This window comes from Hevea brasiliensis, chromosome 6, assembly GCF_030052815.1.
Source record: "Hevea brasiliensis isolate MT/VB/25A 57/8 chromosome 6, ASM3005281v1, whole genome shotgun sequence".
In the NCBI taxonomy this organism is placed as follows: domain Eukaryota; kingdom Viridiplantae; phylum Streptophyta; class Magnoliopsida; order Malpighiales; family Euphorbiaceae; genus Hevea; species Hevea brasiliensis.
Window position 1 is genome coordinate 104,883,962 of NC_079498.1, and position 20,583 is coordinate 104,904,544.

The window sequence follows — 20,583 nt, forward strand, 5'->3', positions numbered from 1 at the left end:
GAATTAATGATTTAAATGTAAATATTTTATCTAATAATTAGTAAAACGTAATTTCGAATAAAGTCTAACTTATTATTATTATTATTATTATTATTTTAAAACAAGTCTAACTTATTGTTAATTAGTTATTTTCTTCCATTTCCAGCAAGATAGGGGCACGGGCAGGAACTTGGCAGACCACAACATTAGCCCGTGAGTGAATATGGTAGAATTGATGTCCGACAAGCAGATGTAAGTAAGAACTTGGAGGTGATTTGGTTTTAAATTATTTAGGTAAGAAGAATTATTTAATTATAAATGTATCAAGTCAATTTGGAGTAAAAATCACTAAAAAAAATTAATTTCAATATGCAAAAGTTAATTTAAAAATACTCTTGACTATAAATATATTAGAAAAAATAATATGTAGCGAATGAAATGAAATTACCATTGAGTTAGGGTGCGTATTTATTTAAAAAATTATGGTTTATTAAAGGACTATGGTAGATAAGAGAAGTTTATTAAATCTATATTTCCGGGTTAAGTCCATGCATTAATTATATTTGGACACTTTTACTGCTGAATTGAAGTTTTTAGACTAATGGGGCATCAAGAAAAGTGGACAGTAGACTCACGCCCAAGGCAAATGTAGCACATCAAAATTACATGCTCCAGGCATGTGACGCGCCGCGCAAAATTTGTTAATGTTTTAGATTCTTAAATATTTCTAATTATATTTACTCTATATTTTTTTAAAGTAATTTTATTATTATTAATTATTTTATGTTTTTTAAATTATTGTTCTATTTAATTTAAGACTTACAACTCTATAAATACTCTTATATTTTTATATTCTACAAATTTTTGTTAAAATTTATCATATTTTATTTGAATAAAATTATTTTTTTTATTTATTCTTAGATTTTAAATTAAATCTTATTTTATTTTAAAATTTTAAACTAAATCTCTCGTCTATTTAAGGGATGGATTGATTGATCCAAATAAAGATACCCTCAACTCTAAGGATCTATGTATATCATTTCATTCTTTCCATTGGAGATACCTACCAGTGAAATGAATATTTCTTTCAAGACCCTGTTTTATTTAATTGTTGAATATAATTCATAGTTATTACTGTTAAATGATAGCTGACAACTAATTGATATCAAGTGTTTAGTGTTGATATGTAAAATAACTCATAAAAGTATATATCATGTAATTTATTTTGTTACTAAAATAATTATATAATTATTATTTATTAATTATATATTATTAATTATTTTATTATAAAAATAAATATGTAATTATTAATTTATTATCTCAATAATTTATTTTATTATCAAAATATAAAAATAAAAATTAAATATTTTAAAAGTACTATAATATCTAAATGTGCTTGACAAGAAATAAGAATTCCGACTAAATTATGAGAGAATAAAAAAATAAAGATAAATATAGAAAAAATCAGTATTTATACTAAAATAAGAGCAAGAAGAAAAAAATAAAAATACAACAGAAGAGAATGTTTAAAGTAGGGATTGTTTTATTCAAAAAAATAAAAAATAAAAAAACATAGAGCAGATTTGAACCGATTTCTATTTTAAAGTTGATAGAATCAGCTGCTGTTAATAGGTATCCCATCAACTACCAATTGCTCCCTTTAATTTTTTAAATATCTGCTAAGCACATAAGTTCAGCTCTTTGAATGTACATCAGCCAAACATCCCTAAGGAAAAAAAAATATCCACTGATTCTCAGCATTTAACCCTGCTAGAAGGACACAAGTTCTTACCTCAATTTAAGGTCATTTACTCTGCAAGTCTTGAATTTGGGGACTGGTGGTTATTGGATATTGATTGAGATCTCCGACCTTGAAAATTGAAATTGATGATGTTATCCTAGCAGAAGGGAAAGCGTTACCGGAAGTCAATCCATCTAGGATCTAGCCAACCTCCGGAATCTCTCAAATTGATTCCATTTGTTCCTTATGGCACAAGCATATTTATAATAGCGAAAAAATAATATTTTTTATTTTTTATTTTACTCGATTATAAAGAAAAATTTTATTTCAAATAGGGAAATCTTTGGATTTTCAATAATGTATCCCATCAAATAAAATAAATTTTTACAACATAAAATGGCTTTTAATGTTAAATTCTTTTAATATGAAAATTAACCAAATAAAATTCACTCGAATTCAATGTAGTAATTTTTTTTTCAAAGAGTTTCCAACAATCTTTTACAATTTCAAATTCAATAACAAGGAATACAACTCTCACATGGAAAAGATATCCAAGACTCTCAACCTTATACCTGAATTGCCAAAAGCCGTTATGCATCTCACCGTAGAAGATAATAAAAGCCATACCCATGAACAGAAAATTAACCTAAATGCCAAACATCACATCAAAGATTTTGGATACCATAGACTTGGTTGGGGAAGCAATGGCACCTCCTGACCACTGGGCGCTGCCACTGCCATTTTGAAGATAGTAGGGGCGAGAAGAAGTTCTTATTGTCCTCAAATCTGAGCTTCTAGAAGATGGTGGTGGGGGTAAAGTCATGAATCCCTGATTGTTATGTCTTTCATTCAAAGCTTGGCGTTGCATTGGATCTACGGGCTTCACGCCAACTATTATTACCCCATTTACTTGCATCCCGTTCTTGCTGAGAGCCTTCTGGGCATCAGATCGACTCTACACCAACAAAATGGCAAACCAGTTAATGATAATTTACTAGACCAATTATGTCACATCTTAACATCATTGGCTAAAAACTAACAGCAAAATTCAAGCAAAAATTAACTCAAGTCAACAACAAAAATGGATCCTCAACCTCAAATTACATAATAGCAAATAAGTAGAACCTGATAAAGAATGTGCATCCAGTTAGCGTCCCTTGGACCAGGAACATGTTTCAAGATCAAACCACATCTTTCAAACTCCCGCAAAACTAAATTGGTATCACCAGGAGAGAACCTGCAAAGAAATATTTGGGATCAGCAGTAGAGACCAGAGCAAATGTCAAAGAGAATTTAAGGATATTGCAGAGACAGGATCAACAAAATCAATGTTGGATGAGGCTCAAATACTGACAATTAATTTTTATCAACAATATTTTCTGGATGAAACAATACTACAAATGAATTCACAACTTCACATTCTTCCAGAGAAAAAAAAATACAAAGAAACTCGACTGTCAAACTGAAAGCTTTCAAATGTCAATGACATAGATGTTGTTAGTTGCTGCAACAAGTATCCATCTTGAGGTATATGCTCAAGGTCAACATTGCAGAAATAATATAAAGAAAAAACTATCTCAAGTCCAGAAAAAAATTGCATAAACCCATATTATGTCATGAACATTTTTAAGTTTTAACCCCAAAAATATTCAGCTTCTTGCCTTTATCAAGACATATCATAAAAATGATGACAAAATACTGAAAAAGTAAATAAACTGAGGAACAAGTACTTATAAACAAGAGACAAAACATACCCATAAACAGTAACCCATTCTTCCTCATCAAGATTCCCTGCTGGCAAGCAGTTCCTCTGCATTTCCAGTCTTGCAACTTCCCTCGGAGGAGGGAGTGTGATCAAAGCACCAGGTTGGACCACACCTTCAACTGGAGAACCCTTCCCCTTATCTTCTTGCTCACTGCTACTAGCCTTGGTTGATGACCACCATGGTGAACTTGCTGAAACTTGTTGATTGTGTTGACCACTCATCAAAGCAAATGAAGTGCTAGCCTCAGATTTGCTTTTTGCTGGAGACATGAAGTCCCTCCCAGAACTTTGGATTGGAGTTCTTGGGTCCGATTTTACTTCTGGGGAGGGAGGGTAATCAGGAATTCCAAACTCAGGAGAGAAATCTGAACGGTCCTCCAAGGTATACATGGGAGGGGGTGGAAGATCTAAACCGCCAAAATTGTCACGCCATAGAGCAGATACTGCAGCTGCCTGACCTGGTGTTGAGAATTTCCCTTTATGGGCAGAGACAGGGGATGCCAAATCTTGGAAAAATAATGACCGACTCCCAGAGGATTTGGGAGTTCTATGTACTATAGTGCTCATCTGATAATTCCTTTAAAAGAGAAACTGACCTTTACCAGCAAGCAGCAACACAATTAGCTTTCGGAGATAAATTAGAAAATAAAATAAGAAACATGACTATGGCTTAATTGCAAGTAGACAACTCATTACTCAGAAATGAGAGAAGAAAAATAACCACACAAAGCCATTTCATGATACCACAATTGCTCAGTAATGAAAAATAGTTTCACAGAAAAATTCTAACATAAACTTCAAATTAGACTAAATACTAAAACTAAGTTGATCAAACTCAAGTTGAGCAAGGACTATCGAGCCCCAAAAACACAAAATGTCAACGAATTCGAACTCTATTTCGTGCTTATTCCAAGAAAAACTAAGGAAGAAGAAAGGAATATATATATATATATATATATATATATATATATATATATATATATATATATATAAACCTAAATATTCTATTTCCCCTTCTTCTGTAGCTCAAAAAAAAAAAAAGGAATATCTAGTGTTCTTTTAATTTCTCCACATTTTCGCAGAAAGCAAACAGAAATTGCACTGCATCCTTAAATCCTATCCTATGTATATAAATGTAGAAAGAGAGAAAGAATGTACCTGTGAATCGTGATGTGGGTTTTTATGGTTTTCCCTCCCAAAAGCTTAGATGGGAGCCCTCCGCTAAAATGAAGCCAGAAAACAAAATTTGAAACCCTAACTAAACCTCCATTTAATGTGATTCAAAAATTTTCAGTTTTTTTTTTCAAACAGTTGCACACATTGCTATAGGACACACCTTTAATAAAATTATAGAGATATGTTAATTTATATAATTCATGTACACACACGATCGATATGAGATCCCCGAGAACAGAAATTGATCTTGCTTCTTCCATCCTCGCTTTCATTTGACAATTCACCTTGCAAGGGTAATTTTATCTATCATGATTAATTATTGCTTTCGTCTTAGCACCACACATTAAATTTAAAAAAAATTTTAAATTTTCATTGGAAGCATTTTATCTCTTAATAAATCTTTTCAGCACTATAATCTTATAATAAATCTCTTCAACTCAAGAAAATTTAAACTTAATTAAGTGAATTAAGAATTATTTTTAAAATAAAGGTTTAGTTAAGTTGAGTGAATTAAGAATTATTTGTGTTTTATAATTAAATTAAATTCTTTCAAATCTCTAATTGATTATTTCCAACAAACTAAATAATAAGCCTAGTCAATGATAAACATCAAAAACAACGAGAAATCAAAAAGGAGCTGAAAGGGGCTCCTTAATTATTTGTTCTGGGGATTCTGTTTCTATGTTGCTGCTCCTAATGACAGAACATTGGCAAGGACTCTCAATCTTTTCAGCCTTTTCGTTGCAATCAACAAGTTTGTGATCTTGTTCATGTCCATTATCCTCCATTTCTTCCATACTTGGAACAACTGATCTCAATCCCTGCAGAGACTATATGTTGCAGGAATAAATTGTGTTATGATTTGCATTCTTTCGAACAAATTGTGATGCAAAATATGATGGATTTAAAGGTTAGGGTAACAGTTTGAGTTGACACACCTCAATGAATAGAGTGGAAGCATCTCTAGGTTGCATGTTTTGGACTACATCTGCAGCCACCTCCTGCATGTCAATATATTTCTCTCCACGTTTAATAGAAAATATTTTCCTTTCTATGTTCAAATTCACAATCATGTGTGTATGTTTCAAGAAAATTTTGGCAATATATTGAGAAGAAATGAAGTTAACTTAAAGGAAATTAAACGTACCCTGCATGGGTTAGCTGGCCTTCTCTTAAGGTTCTAGGTTCCATTTCAATGGAGCAACAAACGTTAGCCATAAGAGATGAAGAAACCAAAATCTTTGAAGCATGCAAGTTGGATTGCAGCCTATCAGCTCCAATGATGTTCTTATCACTCTTTTTCATGGATACACTTGTCTATGAATACACACACATGATATTTCGATTATACTCACAGTCACAGAGATATGTTTTTGCTTAAAATTGACAAGAAACTAGGTTGAGGCTATAAACTAAAGCAACCAAACCATGCATCTTTCTCATTCAATTCCCGCGCCCTTGTACTCATGTTCACGGGTTCATTTCTGAACTATCTTAGGCCTAGCTAGCTATATTAAGATCAAGTAAACCCAACTGGCAATAGGCTAGGCTACCCATTCCATGTGCCCTAAAGCTAATGGGGATATTAGCTAGGTCAAGCTCCAATTCAATCTATACTTAAATATGTATACCCAAAGAACCGACCGGCGTCTTCCCATGCATGGCAAGCTAGAAGGCAGAAGCTACCCACTCCTCTAAAATTAAGAAACCTAATATATGCTCAATGAGCAAATTGTCTTTCTTGGCCATGGCGTGAGACCATTTTAGCCAGTCCCATGTGGGCTCTTTGTCTAACATTTCATAACTAAGAACATTTCCTTTGTATATAACTTATTTACCTGCCCAATTCTATATGCAATTTTCCTTCATTTTTTTGCTTATCATATATAATATCTGTAATATAAATACATTTCATTTAATAATTTTATCTATAGTGTTTCTCAGTCAATATTTTATTGCTTATTTTATATATATTGCTTAATTTGAGTGCATTATTATTAGGATCAAAGAGTATGATTTGGAAATGATTTACCTTTTAAAAAATAAATCCTAAATTTATTTCTCTGAAACATAGGTAATAGGTTGGAGCCAAATCACAAGTGAAAGAAGACCACCACCCACCATTTCCATGGAACTAAGCAATTACCTACCGACAATGACCCACCCTCAGCCCGTAACATGCCAGATGACAACATTAACTCACTTCCCAATTTCTAAACTCCCCATATGTGAATCTTTTACTCCGCAAAGTGCAAACAAAAAAAAAAAAGCTTCATTAGTCCTCCGTTAAAGGAACACTTCAATGGTAAAAACTAGAGTTTTTTTGCAATAAATTTCAGTTTTGAATGGTTATTACAAGAAACTCACATAATTATCGACATCTATAATTTTAATATATGCAAGTAATAGTATGGCTTTTTTATTTATAATTGAATCTGATTGAAATTCGAACTGGATGCCTCATAATTTTAGAGACTACTTTAGTATTATTGAATTAAAATTAATGATATAACTTTAAACAATAATATGAAAAAAAATGCCTCAAAACCCAAATTCAAATTTTCAAAATTTACCAAATTATATCAAGAAGAAGCAACTGATGAAAAGGGCATCTATGTTATTACTATAAAAAAAAAAAAGCACACAAAAAAAGTTAAAAGAATTAGAGCGGAGGCGACAAGAACTCAATGGCACCGCCTTAGCAAATAACACGGAAAGATCCCTAGACAATGACCAACAAAGCCATTGTGGGAATTTGCGGATATTATCTAAAACAGCTGCAAAGAAACAGTCATGCACGTCATCCACTGCATTTGCTGCCTCTCGATCCTCACTTGAATGTCTATTCTTGCATACACTCACATGTCTATGCATGCTTATATGTAATGAGCTACACCCAACATATATATATATATATATATATATATATATATATTAGTTTTTGGTGGGTCTAATAACATAATAAAAAAATATTATGTATTTCTTGCTAGGAGCATGATGGGTAACCGTAAAAATATATTATGTTTAAATAAATGAACTCATATATTTATATTTTTAGTTCTTGACAAATCAAATTTAAATAAAATTTTGAGTCATATTATTTTATTGATGAAGGGAAGATATTGGATCGATTACAATGATATAATAAATATATAAGTGCAAGTGCAATATTTTTTATTTGAAGTGTTGAATTAATTTATTTGCAATCTATTTATGTAATAAAAAATTTAATAATTATGCTAATTTGATATTTTAATTTGAAGGGCTTGAACTATTTAAACACAAAATGATGGGATGAAATCTTTGACTTATCATATAGAGAGAGTGAAGGGCATATAAATAAATCCCATTACCACAAAATAACATGCTAGCTTAGTTACATAATTGAAATTAATTGACCAATAATTAAAAGATTGACCAAAATTAATCACAACCTAAAAAGAATATTAGAGATTTGATTCATATATAACATAGTGTGGGACCCCAAGCAAGGAAGAGCAAATGTCTACCATCAAGTGGACAATTACATACAACACCTAGCTAATTGTGATTAATTAATTGTTAATATTTTTTTAATAATTAATCCACATGACCTTATGTGCACGATTTTGCAAGCTAAGCAGCTAATTCAAACCTTTATTGGGTTTAATTAATTTTCTCTTTCTTATATATATATATTCACCTTATTTCAATGAAGATGGTACGTACCGAAGACGATGTTTACTTGGTGTATAATCCCTATTTCATTATTCTTTTTCTTCACTGAAACCCATACAAAGTAATTTTGCTACTTTTATCACAATATATTAAATAAAGGCCTTATTTGATTAGGGGTAAATACATTAAAGAAATATAAAATTTTAAAAAATATAAAAAAATTATTTGATTTATATTATCATACTTTCATTTTATGACGTAAGAAAAGTAATTTATTTAAGTAAAACTAGATAAATGACACTTATTTAATTAAATGTAATATAATTTATTAATTTATTATACTTTAATTTTATAAACACTATTATCTTTTATAATTTAAAAGTAAATTATTTTCTATAAAATTAATATATATACTTAAACACATTTACATTATATTTTTTAGATCGTTTTAGAAAGTAAAGTATTTTAAATCAAACAAAATTAAAGAAAGTGAGAATTAACAAATAAATTAATAAAGAATTCTTAAAAGAATCTAAATGATATATTTACAATTTTTTTTATGAAGGATATAGTATTAGTTTATTCATAAATGTCACTAACATCGCATATATATATATATATATAAGTGATCAATTAGATTTAATTTTATATTATTAAATGCATATTGGATGACTAATTTATTAGTCCAATCAAATTAATAGCTTAACTTTGAACCAACGATAATAAAAGAGGAAGTTAATATTGCCTATCATGGACCATGAATTTGCCAACCAACTATATTCATGTGTAATTGTATTCTAGGTATGGACACACCATACTTCATGTGGGCCAAGGGTTTTCATTAAAGTGTTACACCATTTAGAAAACTCATTTTATTGGAAATTTGAATGTGAATATATAATATATTTTTAATTATTAAATTAATTTAATTTATTTTTTATTAATTTTTTATTTTAATTTTTCTTTAAAGAAAATCTCCCATAGAATTCAGATTAATTCTAGTTTTTGCCTCCTTTGGCAAACTTTTTTGTTTTTTCAAAAAAGAAAAGCTGCAAATTCAAATATGACGAAGCAAAATTACCAAACTAATCCTACTCTCGGACCCACTAGATCATATGTCTAAAATTGGACCCACTGTGATGATGGATCAAGAAATCTTCGCCACCGTTGGATACGCCAAAAATTGAACTTTGATGTAGAAACTGTTCCTGTTGTGCTCTTTGCAATTCCTTCTGTCTTCTAAGCTCCAAAACTTTCCTGTGAGAATTTGAATGCTTCGTCGACACAAAAGTTGGACTCGCTGCAGGTCGATATTCGGGTACCAACCGACCCGACTTGTATCGTACTCCACAAGCATTACACAAAGTTTTTGGTCCCATAGGGCCAGTCCGCCATTGAGGGGTCTTCTCCGCCTGACAATGAAGACAATTCCTGACCGGAGCTTCCGTACCGGGATTCGAATTATGATTCTCTTGTTTTTTGGAGGACGGTTTGGTCGCGTGTGAGAGGTGGACGAGACGCGTGGACCAATCACATGGGGCAGCTCGGGAGCGCTTGGAACGGGCCTTACCGGGGAGTGGAGTTTCGTGCTCAAACATTGGGTTGTTAAGATTACGGGCGACTGGTTCCGCGTGGGATTCAGATGAAGAGGACTCGGGTGTCGGTGGTTTGGATCCGGAGAGAATGTGGAGGTTGCCTTGGAGGTTTTGTTCCATTGAGAAAGAATCTTCCACAAAATTTGAGAGCCATTCAAGCTCAGCCAAGTCATCATACTGCAAAACAGCAAGAAAGTTCCAAATTCAGTTATAGAATTAACTAAAAATCTTAACGATAAGAAAAATTGTTCAAAATTGAATCATATAATAAAAATTAGCTAGGTAATTACCGGAATGCAGAGTTCGCTGGAGAAGTGAGAATCAGCTAAGTTCTGGTGACCGACTTGATTGCCGGAAATGGAAGAATTGCTGCTGTCATTGGAGTTGAACACGGAAGAATCAATAGTAGCAGTGCAATTTTTAGTGATATTATCAAAGAAACCATCTGTCATTATAGCATCATCCTCGTTTGGGAAATGGAGAAGGTCATCGACTACGAAGTGGTCCCCAGGTTTCTGATCAGAAATTCTTTTGTCAGGCAAGAACTCAGCCGCTGCTCCGCTGCTGAAGTAGCCACCGATAAAGAAGTCCGGTGCCTCCATTGGTCCCTGTGTAGGTGAAGGGGAAAGCGAAGTGTGGTTTTGCAGAGAGATAAGAGCGTGTGATAATGAGTTTTAAAGTGTGAATGACATGCAGAATGTAGAGAGAGAATGTGAAGGTTTAAGAGAGAGAAAGAGTGAGAGAGGTGGACAAGGTGGTGGAGGACTGGGTGGGTTTTGAGGAGTAAAGGAGGGGCCAAAATGAAAATAAGGGAAAATAACAGCATCTTTTTTAATGGCAGAGGAATAAGAATAAAAAAATGAGGAAGTGACTTGCAAGTTCTGTAAAGTTTATATTAAACTCATGATTTTCTGTTTATAGCAAGTTAAAAATTTCTTATAATTTATTTCACAAAAGTAAACTCTCCTTTATTTTCTATTCTTTTTCTTTTAATTTTACTTTTATATTTTGGATTTTTCTTAGTTTTGATTTGTTTCTATGGAGTAATGAGCTGGCAATAGTGGTTAACCTTTCAAATTTTCCCTTCAAAATATTGTTACTTCAAACAAAGCTTAAAGAAGAAAAGCTCTTTAAGATATAATTAATCATATTTATTCACGAATGAAAATTTTCATTTATAAATTCTTAGGAAAAGTCCCATATCATAGACAAAAGCCTGCAAATTTAACAGGAAAAAGAAATAAGTATGAGTTTAATTAGTGAAAAATTCTTGCTTAAATCATTTGTCGTATTTAAATATAAAATAAATAAAAATTTATTTTTCTTTTATTAATAAATAAAAACATACACATAAATTAATAATAATAATAAATTACCGTTAAATCATAATAATTTTAATAGAATTTTTATTTTTATATAATTTATATATATTTTTTTATATTAGATGTGAATTTTGGAGAGATATATAATAAATAAATGTTTAAATAAATTTTTCATATGATGCTTAATTTGATGGTTTCATAAAATTCAAGTGTAATTAGGAGTAACAGGAAAGCTATCAGTCAAAAGGGCGACAGGCAGGCAACATAAGCACTTCTCTTCCATATTCATCCTGCCATTTTTCAATTTCTTCCTTAATCAACCACTTCACTTACTCTACTTACCAATTAAGTGAGAAAAACATTTACACAGACAATTTTTTATTATATTGAATTTCTGAAAATTAAAAAAAAAATGTTATGTTTGAAAATTCAACCCCTAAAGATTAAAGAATCAATCTGTGGCAGATTTTTGTCGATGTGATTCCTCCATTAGTGTGCAGCTGCTCCAAATTATTATTATTTGTTTATATCGGGAACAGTGATCATATTTTTTTATAATAATTTTTCATAATTTCTCCGCCACCATTATTGTTATTAGTTATTAATCTTTAATTTTCCAAACTTAATTAATTGCTTTTTCTACTTCAATTTGGCCTATCATTACCTGCGATTATATTCCCTACCCACGTTTAAGCACGATGGTTACAGCTCAACTTAATCTTAATAACGTTCTCAAAAAAACTTAATAACACTAAAAATGTTGAAGTTTCTCTATCCAAATGCCAAAGTGTGAGATTAAACATTTCTTTCAATGTTATAGACTGAGTCATTCAGCACTAATCCCTAGGTTAAGGTTAATATAAATTGGGTAACATGGATAAGGTAAAAAATGAAGACCATCCTCTCAACTAATCTCTCATTAAAATTAATTAAGATTAATTAATAAGCCTGTTGCCATGATTGTGAAGGCTTTTAAAAAAGCGTAGGGGTAAGAGTAAGTTGGGGTCCACTGAGCACGTGACAAAGGAGGTGGTTTTGTCAGCAAGCATGTGAGTTCTTCTATCTTTCTTTCTTTCTTTAGGCCAACCATTGTGGAGGAGGTGGGTCGAATTCCACGTGACTCGAACCAATTGAGACTTTCCTTTGATGCTTCTTCCACACGTGCGTCGAGTCCAACACTAACGTGATAGCACGTGCTTACTCATCACGTGCTTGTCACCTGCCTCTCTTGGTAATTATTGTGAACGCATAAAATTCTTTATTTCTTTCTAAAAAATAACCCTTAAGTTATATCATTAGTGTAGTAGCCATTTCAAGAATTAAATTATATTTTTATTTTTGGATTTCATATATTTTTATTTCATTAATTTTCTAAGAAATCAGTACTATATTATTTTAATAATTAAAACTAAAATTAATTAAAAAAAACCCTACATATTATGCTGGCCAGACATTTTCTTCGATGAATATTTACCGTTTCTGTTTTAAATTATTATTTAGCTTTGATTTACAAAGTATTTGATTTACCTTTGAGTACAGTTGATAGTTAATGGACACTTAAATAAGTAAATTTAAGTATTTAATAAATTTTTAATAATAGAGCTGATAACTGAAGGATAACTGATATAATACCTATCAGCTCAGTTTTATTTTTAGAGCTGTTTCTCATTAGCTGATAGCTGATTTGATTTTATTTTTTATTTAGACCATATTATCATGTAACTCCAAAATTAATATTATTAATATTTTTGTATCTTTTTCATTTGTAATCTTAATATCTTAATTAGTGTATTACAATTTTATTAAAATATTTTTTTTATTAATAATATAAAATATAAAATACTTATTTATTATAAATAAAATACATTTTTTATATCCAAAAACTTAAAATTGATTATAAGTTTTTTCTTTATTAATAATAATAATTACTTTATTATTTTTTAATTACATTTTTAAAGTTATTTAATTATTTTTTTTTCAATGTAATTATTTTATTATTTTAATAATATAATAAATAATATAATATAATAAATTAATAATTATATATTTATTTAATAATAAAAATAAATAATATAATATAATAAATTTATAATTTTATATTTATTTCAATAATAAAATAAATTATATGATATATGCCCTTATTAGTTATTTTACATATCAACAGAACCAGTTAGATATAATTTTATCAAATACTTAATATAAATCGATTATCAAATAATAATTATCAGTTATATCTAATAATTAAATCAAACATACCCTTAATGGTATTAGCCTATTTTCAAGATTACTAGGCTATGAGTTTCTATTCGATTAGAGCTTAATCAATTAAAACAAAATCTGACACAGGTTGAGTATAAATTTAATTTATATTTATTTGGATAACTCAAAAAGAGAGGAAATAAGAGGAAGAAAATAGAAGGAAGGGAGGGAGAAGCATACAAAGAATTGAAGAAAGGAACTCTTCCTAAGGGGTTGTTTGGTTTGTAAAAGTTTTAGAATTGAATCATAGGAATTGAATTTGATAGAATTTAAAATGATGTCCATAAATTTAAGGGTTTATTGGGCTAAAACAGAAAAATGGGTCGAGAGGCCCAAGGGTGGGATTTGTTTGAGTTGCCCGAGGACAAGGCCCATCCCCATTCTGTCAGTCACATCACCAAATATGCCTCTGCCCTTTTTTTTTTTTATTTAAGATGATGTACGAATTTATTCCTATTTTTATATAATTTAAAAAATTATAATAATATAATTAAAGTAACAAATTTTATTTAATTTTTTTATAAGTTCACTTATATTATTTTATTAAAAATTAAATAATTTATATTATTAAATTATTATTAGAACTAATTAATGAACTTCTTTTTAATACATATTAAATAAGGGTATTTAGTAAACTAATAAATAATCTACTATTTATAGTAAAAAAATTGTTTATAATTTGTGACAAAAAGGAAAATAAATACATTTTTATGGACCAAAAATAATAATATCTTTTAATTGTATAAAAAATAAATTACTTTTTTATTTGTTATTATATAATTAATACTTAAGTTTATTTATTTTAGAAATATATAAAAATATATTTATTTTTAATTTTATATATATTTGCGTCTTTTTATTTATCAATTTAATTGTTAATTAAAAATTAAAAAATTAAAATTAAAAAATTAAAATATTGATAATGGTAAAAAAGTAGATGTGAAATAATAATTTATTATAAATGGTATTAAGATAATTTTATTTTTTTTATGAATGAAAAAATAAAAATGAATTATATCAAGTGTATAATGAAATAAAAATTTATGTATGTTTTCGTTTATTTTTTAAAATACAATATAATATAAAGAAAAAATAATAATTTACCTTAAAAACCATAATAATAATAATAATAATAATAATAATAATAATAATAATAATAATAATAATAATATATTGTTGCAGATAAAATTGCAAACTACACCTGTGGTCGCCAGTCACTGCCCATTTGCCGATTTGCCAGATTTGACTTATTATCCGAAGGAAATAGACCCAATTAGACATTTTCATTTCCATCAACACCCTCTGCTGAATTTACAAATCCCACCAAATCATTATTAATGGTAGGGGAGTGCTTTGGAAAAATTGTAACCTGCACATTGGAATTTCAACCCATCGTATGACGTTCAACGCTGCCTTTAAAGAATTTTCTTAGTTTACAAACAAAGGCGATATCTTTTTCCTTCTTTGAATTACTTTCTTTCTAAGATACTTTCAAGAATCTCAAGTATAGCATTTCTTTATTAACACTTCAATTGGTTTCTCTCTTTCAGGTTCCAAAATCCTGAGAATCAACTGGTCGTTTCATACATCTTCTTTGCTCTTTCCAAACTTCTGCCCCATTTTTCATCATCATCAACTACTAATCTTCAGGTAATTTTACTTATGTTTGTCATTTCTTTATTAACTTTGCCAATAATGAGATTATTAATAATCATCAATAAATTCTAGGAGCTGTTTGTTTTTCTTGTTTGACGTTTGAAAGTAGAAGCACAAGGCTTGTTTCTTTGCTTTTGGCAAGGGGGTTCACCTTAATTAATTAGATTGATAATAGGTTTATATATATATACCTTAAATTTTTCCCAGGGATCGATGGAACAAATTCTTATATCCCACCATTCAAGTAGGCGAAATTACAGGCCAAAAGGGTTGGACAAGAAAAGGGTTCTTCAGATTATTTTGCTTTTAGCAATTTGCATGTGGTTGGGACACCAAGTCAAGAACTCGCATCACCAACATGAGGGTTACAATGAGAATCCTCAAAGTCCAAGTGAAAGAAATATAACCATAGTTTTGGGCCGCAGGGGGATCGAAAAGTATAAAAATGGAGCTAATGCAGAATTTCAAGATACAAATGATTCACAGGAATATGAAAGAAGAGACGGAGGTGTAGGAGACGATGAGATTGATGGAATTATTAGTGCAGATGTAGAGAATGTACAGGAACTTGTACAAGAACAAACTAGAGCAGTAAATGGTGGAGATGAAGCAATAGTCCTAGCCAAGTCTTATATCACAGTGGCTGCAAACCAAGACTCTGAAATGGAGATAGGGGATGATAGTGGTGAAAATATTCATAGAGTTGAGGCTTTTCTTGATGAGAATGGGATTCCACCAGATGCCTCCCATTTTATCAATTCTACGTCATCTGAGCCTAGGGGAAGAGCCCATGAATCTTAACAGGAGTCGAGCGATTTCAATGACAATTCATCTCAGGCTAGCATTTCTATTCAATTCTTGTTTATCGTGTCTGATTACTATGGTTATGCTACCTGCCTAATAACGTCGGCGAGTCTCGGTTTTGTGCCTCTAGGCATCAACGAGAAGAGAATGATCTATTTACCCCAAAGTCTGTAAAAAGCATTTTTCTCAGGTCCAGGACCAGCCCATAAAAAATAATTGGCTATCAACCTGGCCGAGACAAATTGTTTGACGAGTCTACCCAAAACTATACAGAAGTTGCCCCACCTTCAACCGCCTACACAGCTTTGTACTGGCACCAACACATGATAAGAAAATCAAAGTGCACTATTGTTTCCATTAAAGAAACAAAAAGAGAAATGAACCTTAAAAATCATAGTAATACATTTTACATTAAGAAGTTCAGACACAAATTAAAATATAATATATGAAAATATCGACATAATTTTATATAATTATTTAGCTTGAAAAGCATGTGTGATTCAATACATTTAAATTCCTATATACTCACTCGTATGGTTCTTTATTTAATTTTATGATATACAAAATCCATTTGAGAAAAACTTGTCCAGTTTGAAAAGAAATTTTGATTGATTAAAAAAACAAGAATTTAGTTCAACCAATAGACCCACAATATAAATGACACTTAAAAAGAGTGGACAGTTAGCTAGAGCTGCTGTTGTAGGGAAATCAGGCACGTTAAAATTATATTCTAGACAGTTGATTGAATATTCAAAAACTGCCCAACAACAATCATACAAATAAGGAATACGGGGATGAAGTAGCAGAGTTTGAGTTGAATCTAAACGTTAACCAAAAAAGCATTCTGTAATGAGAGTATCCCCAAGGGGTAGTGAAGGAGGGCCCAATTGCAAGAAAAAAACGTGGCAAATTTCTTTGCACCGTCCTAATGTATACACTTCCTTATACGCTGCCCATAGCATTGGATAGATTAACAAGGCCTTCCTTAAGCGTTTAACTGAACATCCCTTCCTATTGCTGTACCGTTCAATAAATTGATGAACTAATATCCATTAGATTCTACATAGCAAAATAATGTGAGGAGGAGAGGGTTGTGGTACTAACATATCTAGATAAATATGCAACGTCAAAACATATATAGAACACTTCCCAGTGCAAATTAACCATGATCTTCATAAGAAGCTCATACTAAAGCTTTATTCATTATGTATTAAGGCTAAGATGTGAATATATCACGTTAGATTTTTTTTTTTTTTAGGAAAAAAATATTCATGTGAAAAGTTGATATGCTAAAGAAGAAGTAATCTCATTTTTTTGTAATAAATGTGAACATAATTGATGTTATCATAAATTCTTGGGTCACTAAATATATCTCTGATAACCTGAAATCAAAGAAATAATGAGGTTGGTAGTCTTATGATAGGCACTTTAATACTCAAATTAGAGAGTATTTTAATTTTGATGTGCTTTTAGAGCCATGAAATAGTAAATATCCAAAATATATAAAAGTATACTTGATGATGCGTGTCTTACTTATTTATAGCATCTCAAAATCATTGGAGTTAATTCCAAGCATTACGCTTCTTTTACCTATGCAATCTCTTGCTATCTATACTAATTATTTTATCCTGTGTTAGCTTGATTCTTACCAAAAATCATGCTTGCCGTACTTAATTAAATTCATCTTTACACCATGTCATATTGAGCTTAAATTTATTGAGTTAACATCACATCGAACTCTATACGACCAAGCTAACTTTGTTCGAGCTGTACTTTGATTAAGTGATCTGACTAATCTCCTTTCTAGTTAGGCTCATTCGAGATTGATTATATTTAAAATCAATTCATCAAGTTCGAGTCGATTTATTTTGAATTTGACCTACTTTAAGTTAGATTTTGTATCCAACTATACTTTATAGTATGTATAATACATGTAAGTTGCCCTATGAGCATGCATTGGGCTTACAAAATGAATACAGAACAGCCATTAAAATATATTTTAAATTAATTCTTTTTTTTCTGAAAATCATTATATTAGGGGGATAATTCAAATTATATATATATATATATAGATATTACTAGAAAGAGTTCAGAGAGAAAAATTAACTAGAGTAGAGAGAGAAAAATTAACCCACAATATCAATTATCATAATAGTAAAAGCATTTTTAGTTGCAGATCCCATTTTCAACAAATTTTATTCCCCTCTAAAAAAAATTAACCAGTGATTAGATTGTAAACATTAGTGGCATGATTCATGCTACAAGCTTAATCTTCAAAGTAAGCAAATGTTTATTAGCCCCTCATAAGCTCATACATTTGATTGGGTGAAAAAAGGTAAATGAAAGAAAAGAATAAAGAGAAATAGCAAAGGTAAATGATTTGACGGATATGCATGAGCAATGGAAGGAAAAAAGAGTGTGCCTACTGGCCTAGCTTCTTTCTTTAATTTTAATCCATAATTTTCAAGTTGACAAGATTATGGCGATCGAGAGAGGATGTGCAAAATGGGTTAAATTATAATTTTGTTTCTAAATTATTGAATTATCATCTTATAATTTGATGAACCTGAATTTGTTATATTTTTATAATTATAGTGATTGAATTCAAAATGAATATTCAAGGTAGACTTTATTATCTAATATATATACTATTTAAAAAATAATTATTTAAATAAAAACCCATAAATTAATTTAATTTGCAAACTTTAAACTCTATAGCAATGCCAATAATTTATCAATAAATATATTAATTTTTTACATTAAACTTTATTATTTATATAATTTAAATTTTAAATATGTTTTTCACATATCCAAATTGTAACTTGGCTTAAAAAATATTTTATCTTGCAACTTGAACAGAATATTTTGTGAGATATGTCATGCCTATAAAAGACACGAGCTAATGAGTTTGACAATATTATAAGAAATTCGAAAAACACACCGATTAGATTAGAGTTGTAGATGATTATTATATTTTACTCTTTTCATTACAGTAAAAATTTTCTCTCATGTCTTGCTCATGGACAGAAATTTTATAGTCAAATTATGTAAATCTTGTTTTCATTTTTCTTCTTTCTTTATATATATATATATTATAACAAAATCAATAATTCAATAGTGGGCATATTCGAATCTAAAGATCCAATTTTAAGAAATTTTATCACTGACCTATTGAATTCATCATCTGAATACTTTTTTTTTCTTTCTTTCTTTTCGTAGATTTTGAATTTACAACTCATGAAAGCGATGGAGAAACCTGATTATGATGACTAGTGGATTGGAGGAGCTGTGCTTGTCTAAAAAGGCAAGATATTTTTTCATTTGTAATAGCGGTATCAATCACATTAATCATTCACACCAAACGAAGAATCAAGCCAGCAGAGATATCCATCCATTCACCAAGCAAGGATGTAAAAGTCAGGGTTTAGAACGATGATTATAAAGTAGCCGTCCACAATCTAACAACCCATCTACAGTTAAAGACTCATATATCAAGAGGCTTTTGTTCTTGATTTGTGATACCTAACTAACTGGCTTCTGCTACCTGTAACTTACAATGATCTAGATGCTCGTGAAGCTATGTGAAAGTCATTTTCTATCATGTTACTATCTTTTCTTAATTAAAAAGAGAAAGATATAGAGTGAATGGTCAAGAATAGAATCCTCGTGAATGCTCTCAAATTTTTCATTACTTTCATAGGAAAAAATAATTGTTAAAATGGGAAACAAATTATTGATATTCAAACCTCACAGTATGCTATGTATTCACAATTATTTGGATAGAAAGTAAATATATAGGTTAGGCTCTCTCTCATTATAATTAGAGAGAAGAACCCAATTATATATTTTGTTGAATTATAATCCCATTATTATTATATATTAATTAGAAGCCTTAAAAAATGTTTCTTTATTTTCCAATGGGAAAATTAATAAAACTATATATATATATATTAGAACAATTCTGTTCATGATTGGTGGTGCTTTTAGTGGACTTTTTTGAGCTGCTGAATTTTCTGCTCTGCTTTTACTTTCTTTGTTCCCTTGCTGATTGTTCCAGGGACTTTTGCTGGTTGCCTTGTTTTTATACTCGCTGGACCGTAGCTTCGAGTGTTGTCCACAACCCTTGTTCATGTAATTTCTTTGCCAGGTTGTTCTGCTCTAGTGTTTGTTGGTTTTGATTTGTTCCTGTCCTGCGTACTCTTCAGATTTTTTTTCACTTAACATGCTTCCTTCTAAATTGTATGCATTGAGAAAGTTTGTTGATCAGGTCATACTAAATCTTTCATGAATTCTAATTAATAAAATATATCTCGCTTATAAAAAGAACAATAATTAGAACAAAGTTATAAAGTATTACAGCTTCAACTACTCAAGGACCCTATCAAATATACGAAAAGCCATCTTTTATATATAGAAAGCATTTCTTGGACATTAATTACAGAAAGGAATGGTAGAGGAAAATCCACACAACATATTCGCCAAAAAAGGCAAAATAAATAAATAAATAAGGTTGTTCATGCGAAAAATATCCTAAATTTTCCATGAGATGACAGTGATATATGCTTCCAAAGGTAATAGTTAACCCTGCTGACTTGATTAAAAAGTAAAATCAATTTGCTTTTCTTCCTA

At 30.1% G+C, this 20,583-nt stretch overlaps 3 protein-coding genes across 6 annotated transcripts; 1 reads left to right on the forward strand and 2 right to left on the reverse strand.

The window, feature by feature from the left end:
• Window positions 1-1,573: 1,573 nt before the first annotated feature.
• On the reverse strand, window positions 1,574-4,975 carry LOC110631609 (nuclear pore complex protein NUP35). 3 transcript variants are annotated; one of them, XM_058149015.1, is made up of 5 exons: window positions 4,644-4,975; window positions 3,475-4,076; window positions 2,846-2,957; window positions 2,403-2,675; window positions 1,574-1,849 (listed from the first exon to the last, which is right to left on the reverse strand). In XM_058149015.1, the coding sequence occupies exons 2-5, from the start codon at window positions 4,050-4,052 to the stop codon at window positions 1,784-1,786; spliced, it is 1,029 nt and encodes a 342-aa protein (XP_058004998.1). In that variant the 5' UTR covers window positions 4,053-4,076; window positions 4,644-4,975; the 3' UTR covers window positions 1,574-1,783. The 3 variants fall into 3 exon arrangements, with proteins under 3 accessions (XP_058004998.1, XP_058004997.1, XP_021635186.2); XM_058149014.1 differs by having other exon boundaries at window positions 1,575-1,849; window positions 3,475-4,081; window positions 4,644-4,972; XM_021779494.2 differs by lacking the exon at window positions 1,574-1,849 and having other exon boundaries at window positions 2,166-2,675; window positions 3,475-4,081; window positions 4,644-4,964.
• Window positions 4,976-9,067: 4,092 nt separating this feature from the next.
• On the reverse strand, window positions 9,068-10,731 carry LOC110631622 (GATA transcription factor 9). Its single transcript, XM_021779511.2, has 2 exons — window positions 10,204-10,731; window positions 9,068-10,090 (listed from the first exon to the last, which is right to left on the reverse strand). The coding sequence occupies exons 1-2, from the start codon at window positions 10,513-10,515 to the stop codon at window positions 9,425-9,427; spliced, it is 978 nt and encodes a 325-aa protein (XP_021635203.2). The 5' UTR covers window positions 10,516-10,731; the 3' UTR covers window positions 9,068-9,424.
• A 4,010-nt stretch (window positions 10,732-14,741) lies between these two features.
• On the forward strand, window positions 14,742-16,252 carry LOC110631648 (uncharacterized). 2 transcript variants are annotated; one of them, XM_058149016.1, is made up of 2 exons: window positions 14,742-15,144; window positions 15,358-16,252. In XM_058149016.1, exon 2 carries the CDS (start codon window positions 15,364-15,366, stop codon window positions 15,949-15,951), a length of 588 nt encoding a protein of 195 aa, XP_058004999.1. In that variant the 5' UTR covers window positions 14,742-15,144; window positions 15,358-15,363; the 3' UTR covers window positions 15,952-16,252. The 2 variants fall into 2 exon arrangements, with proteins under 2 accessions (XP_058004999.1, XP_021635252.2); XM_021779560.2 differs by having other exon boundaries at window positions 14,762-15,144; window positions 15,399-16,252.
• The last annotated feature ends 4,331 nt before the right edge of the window (window positions 16,253-20,583 follow it).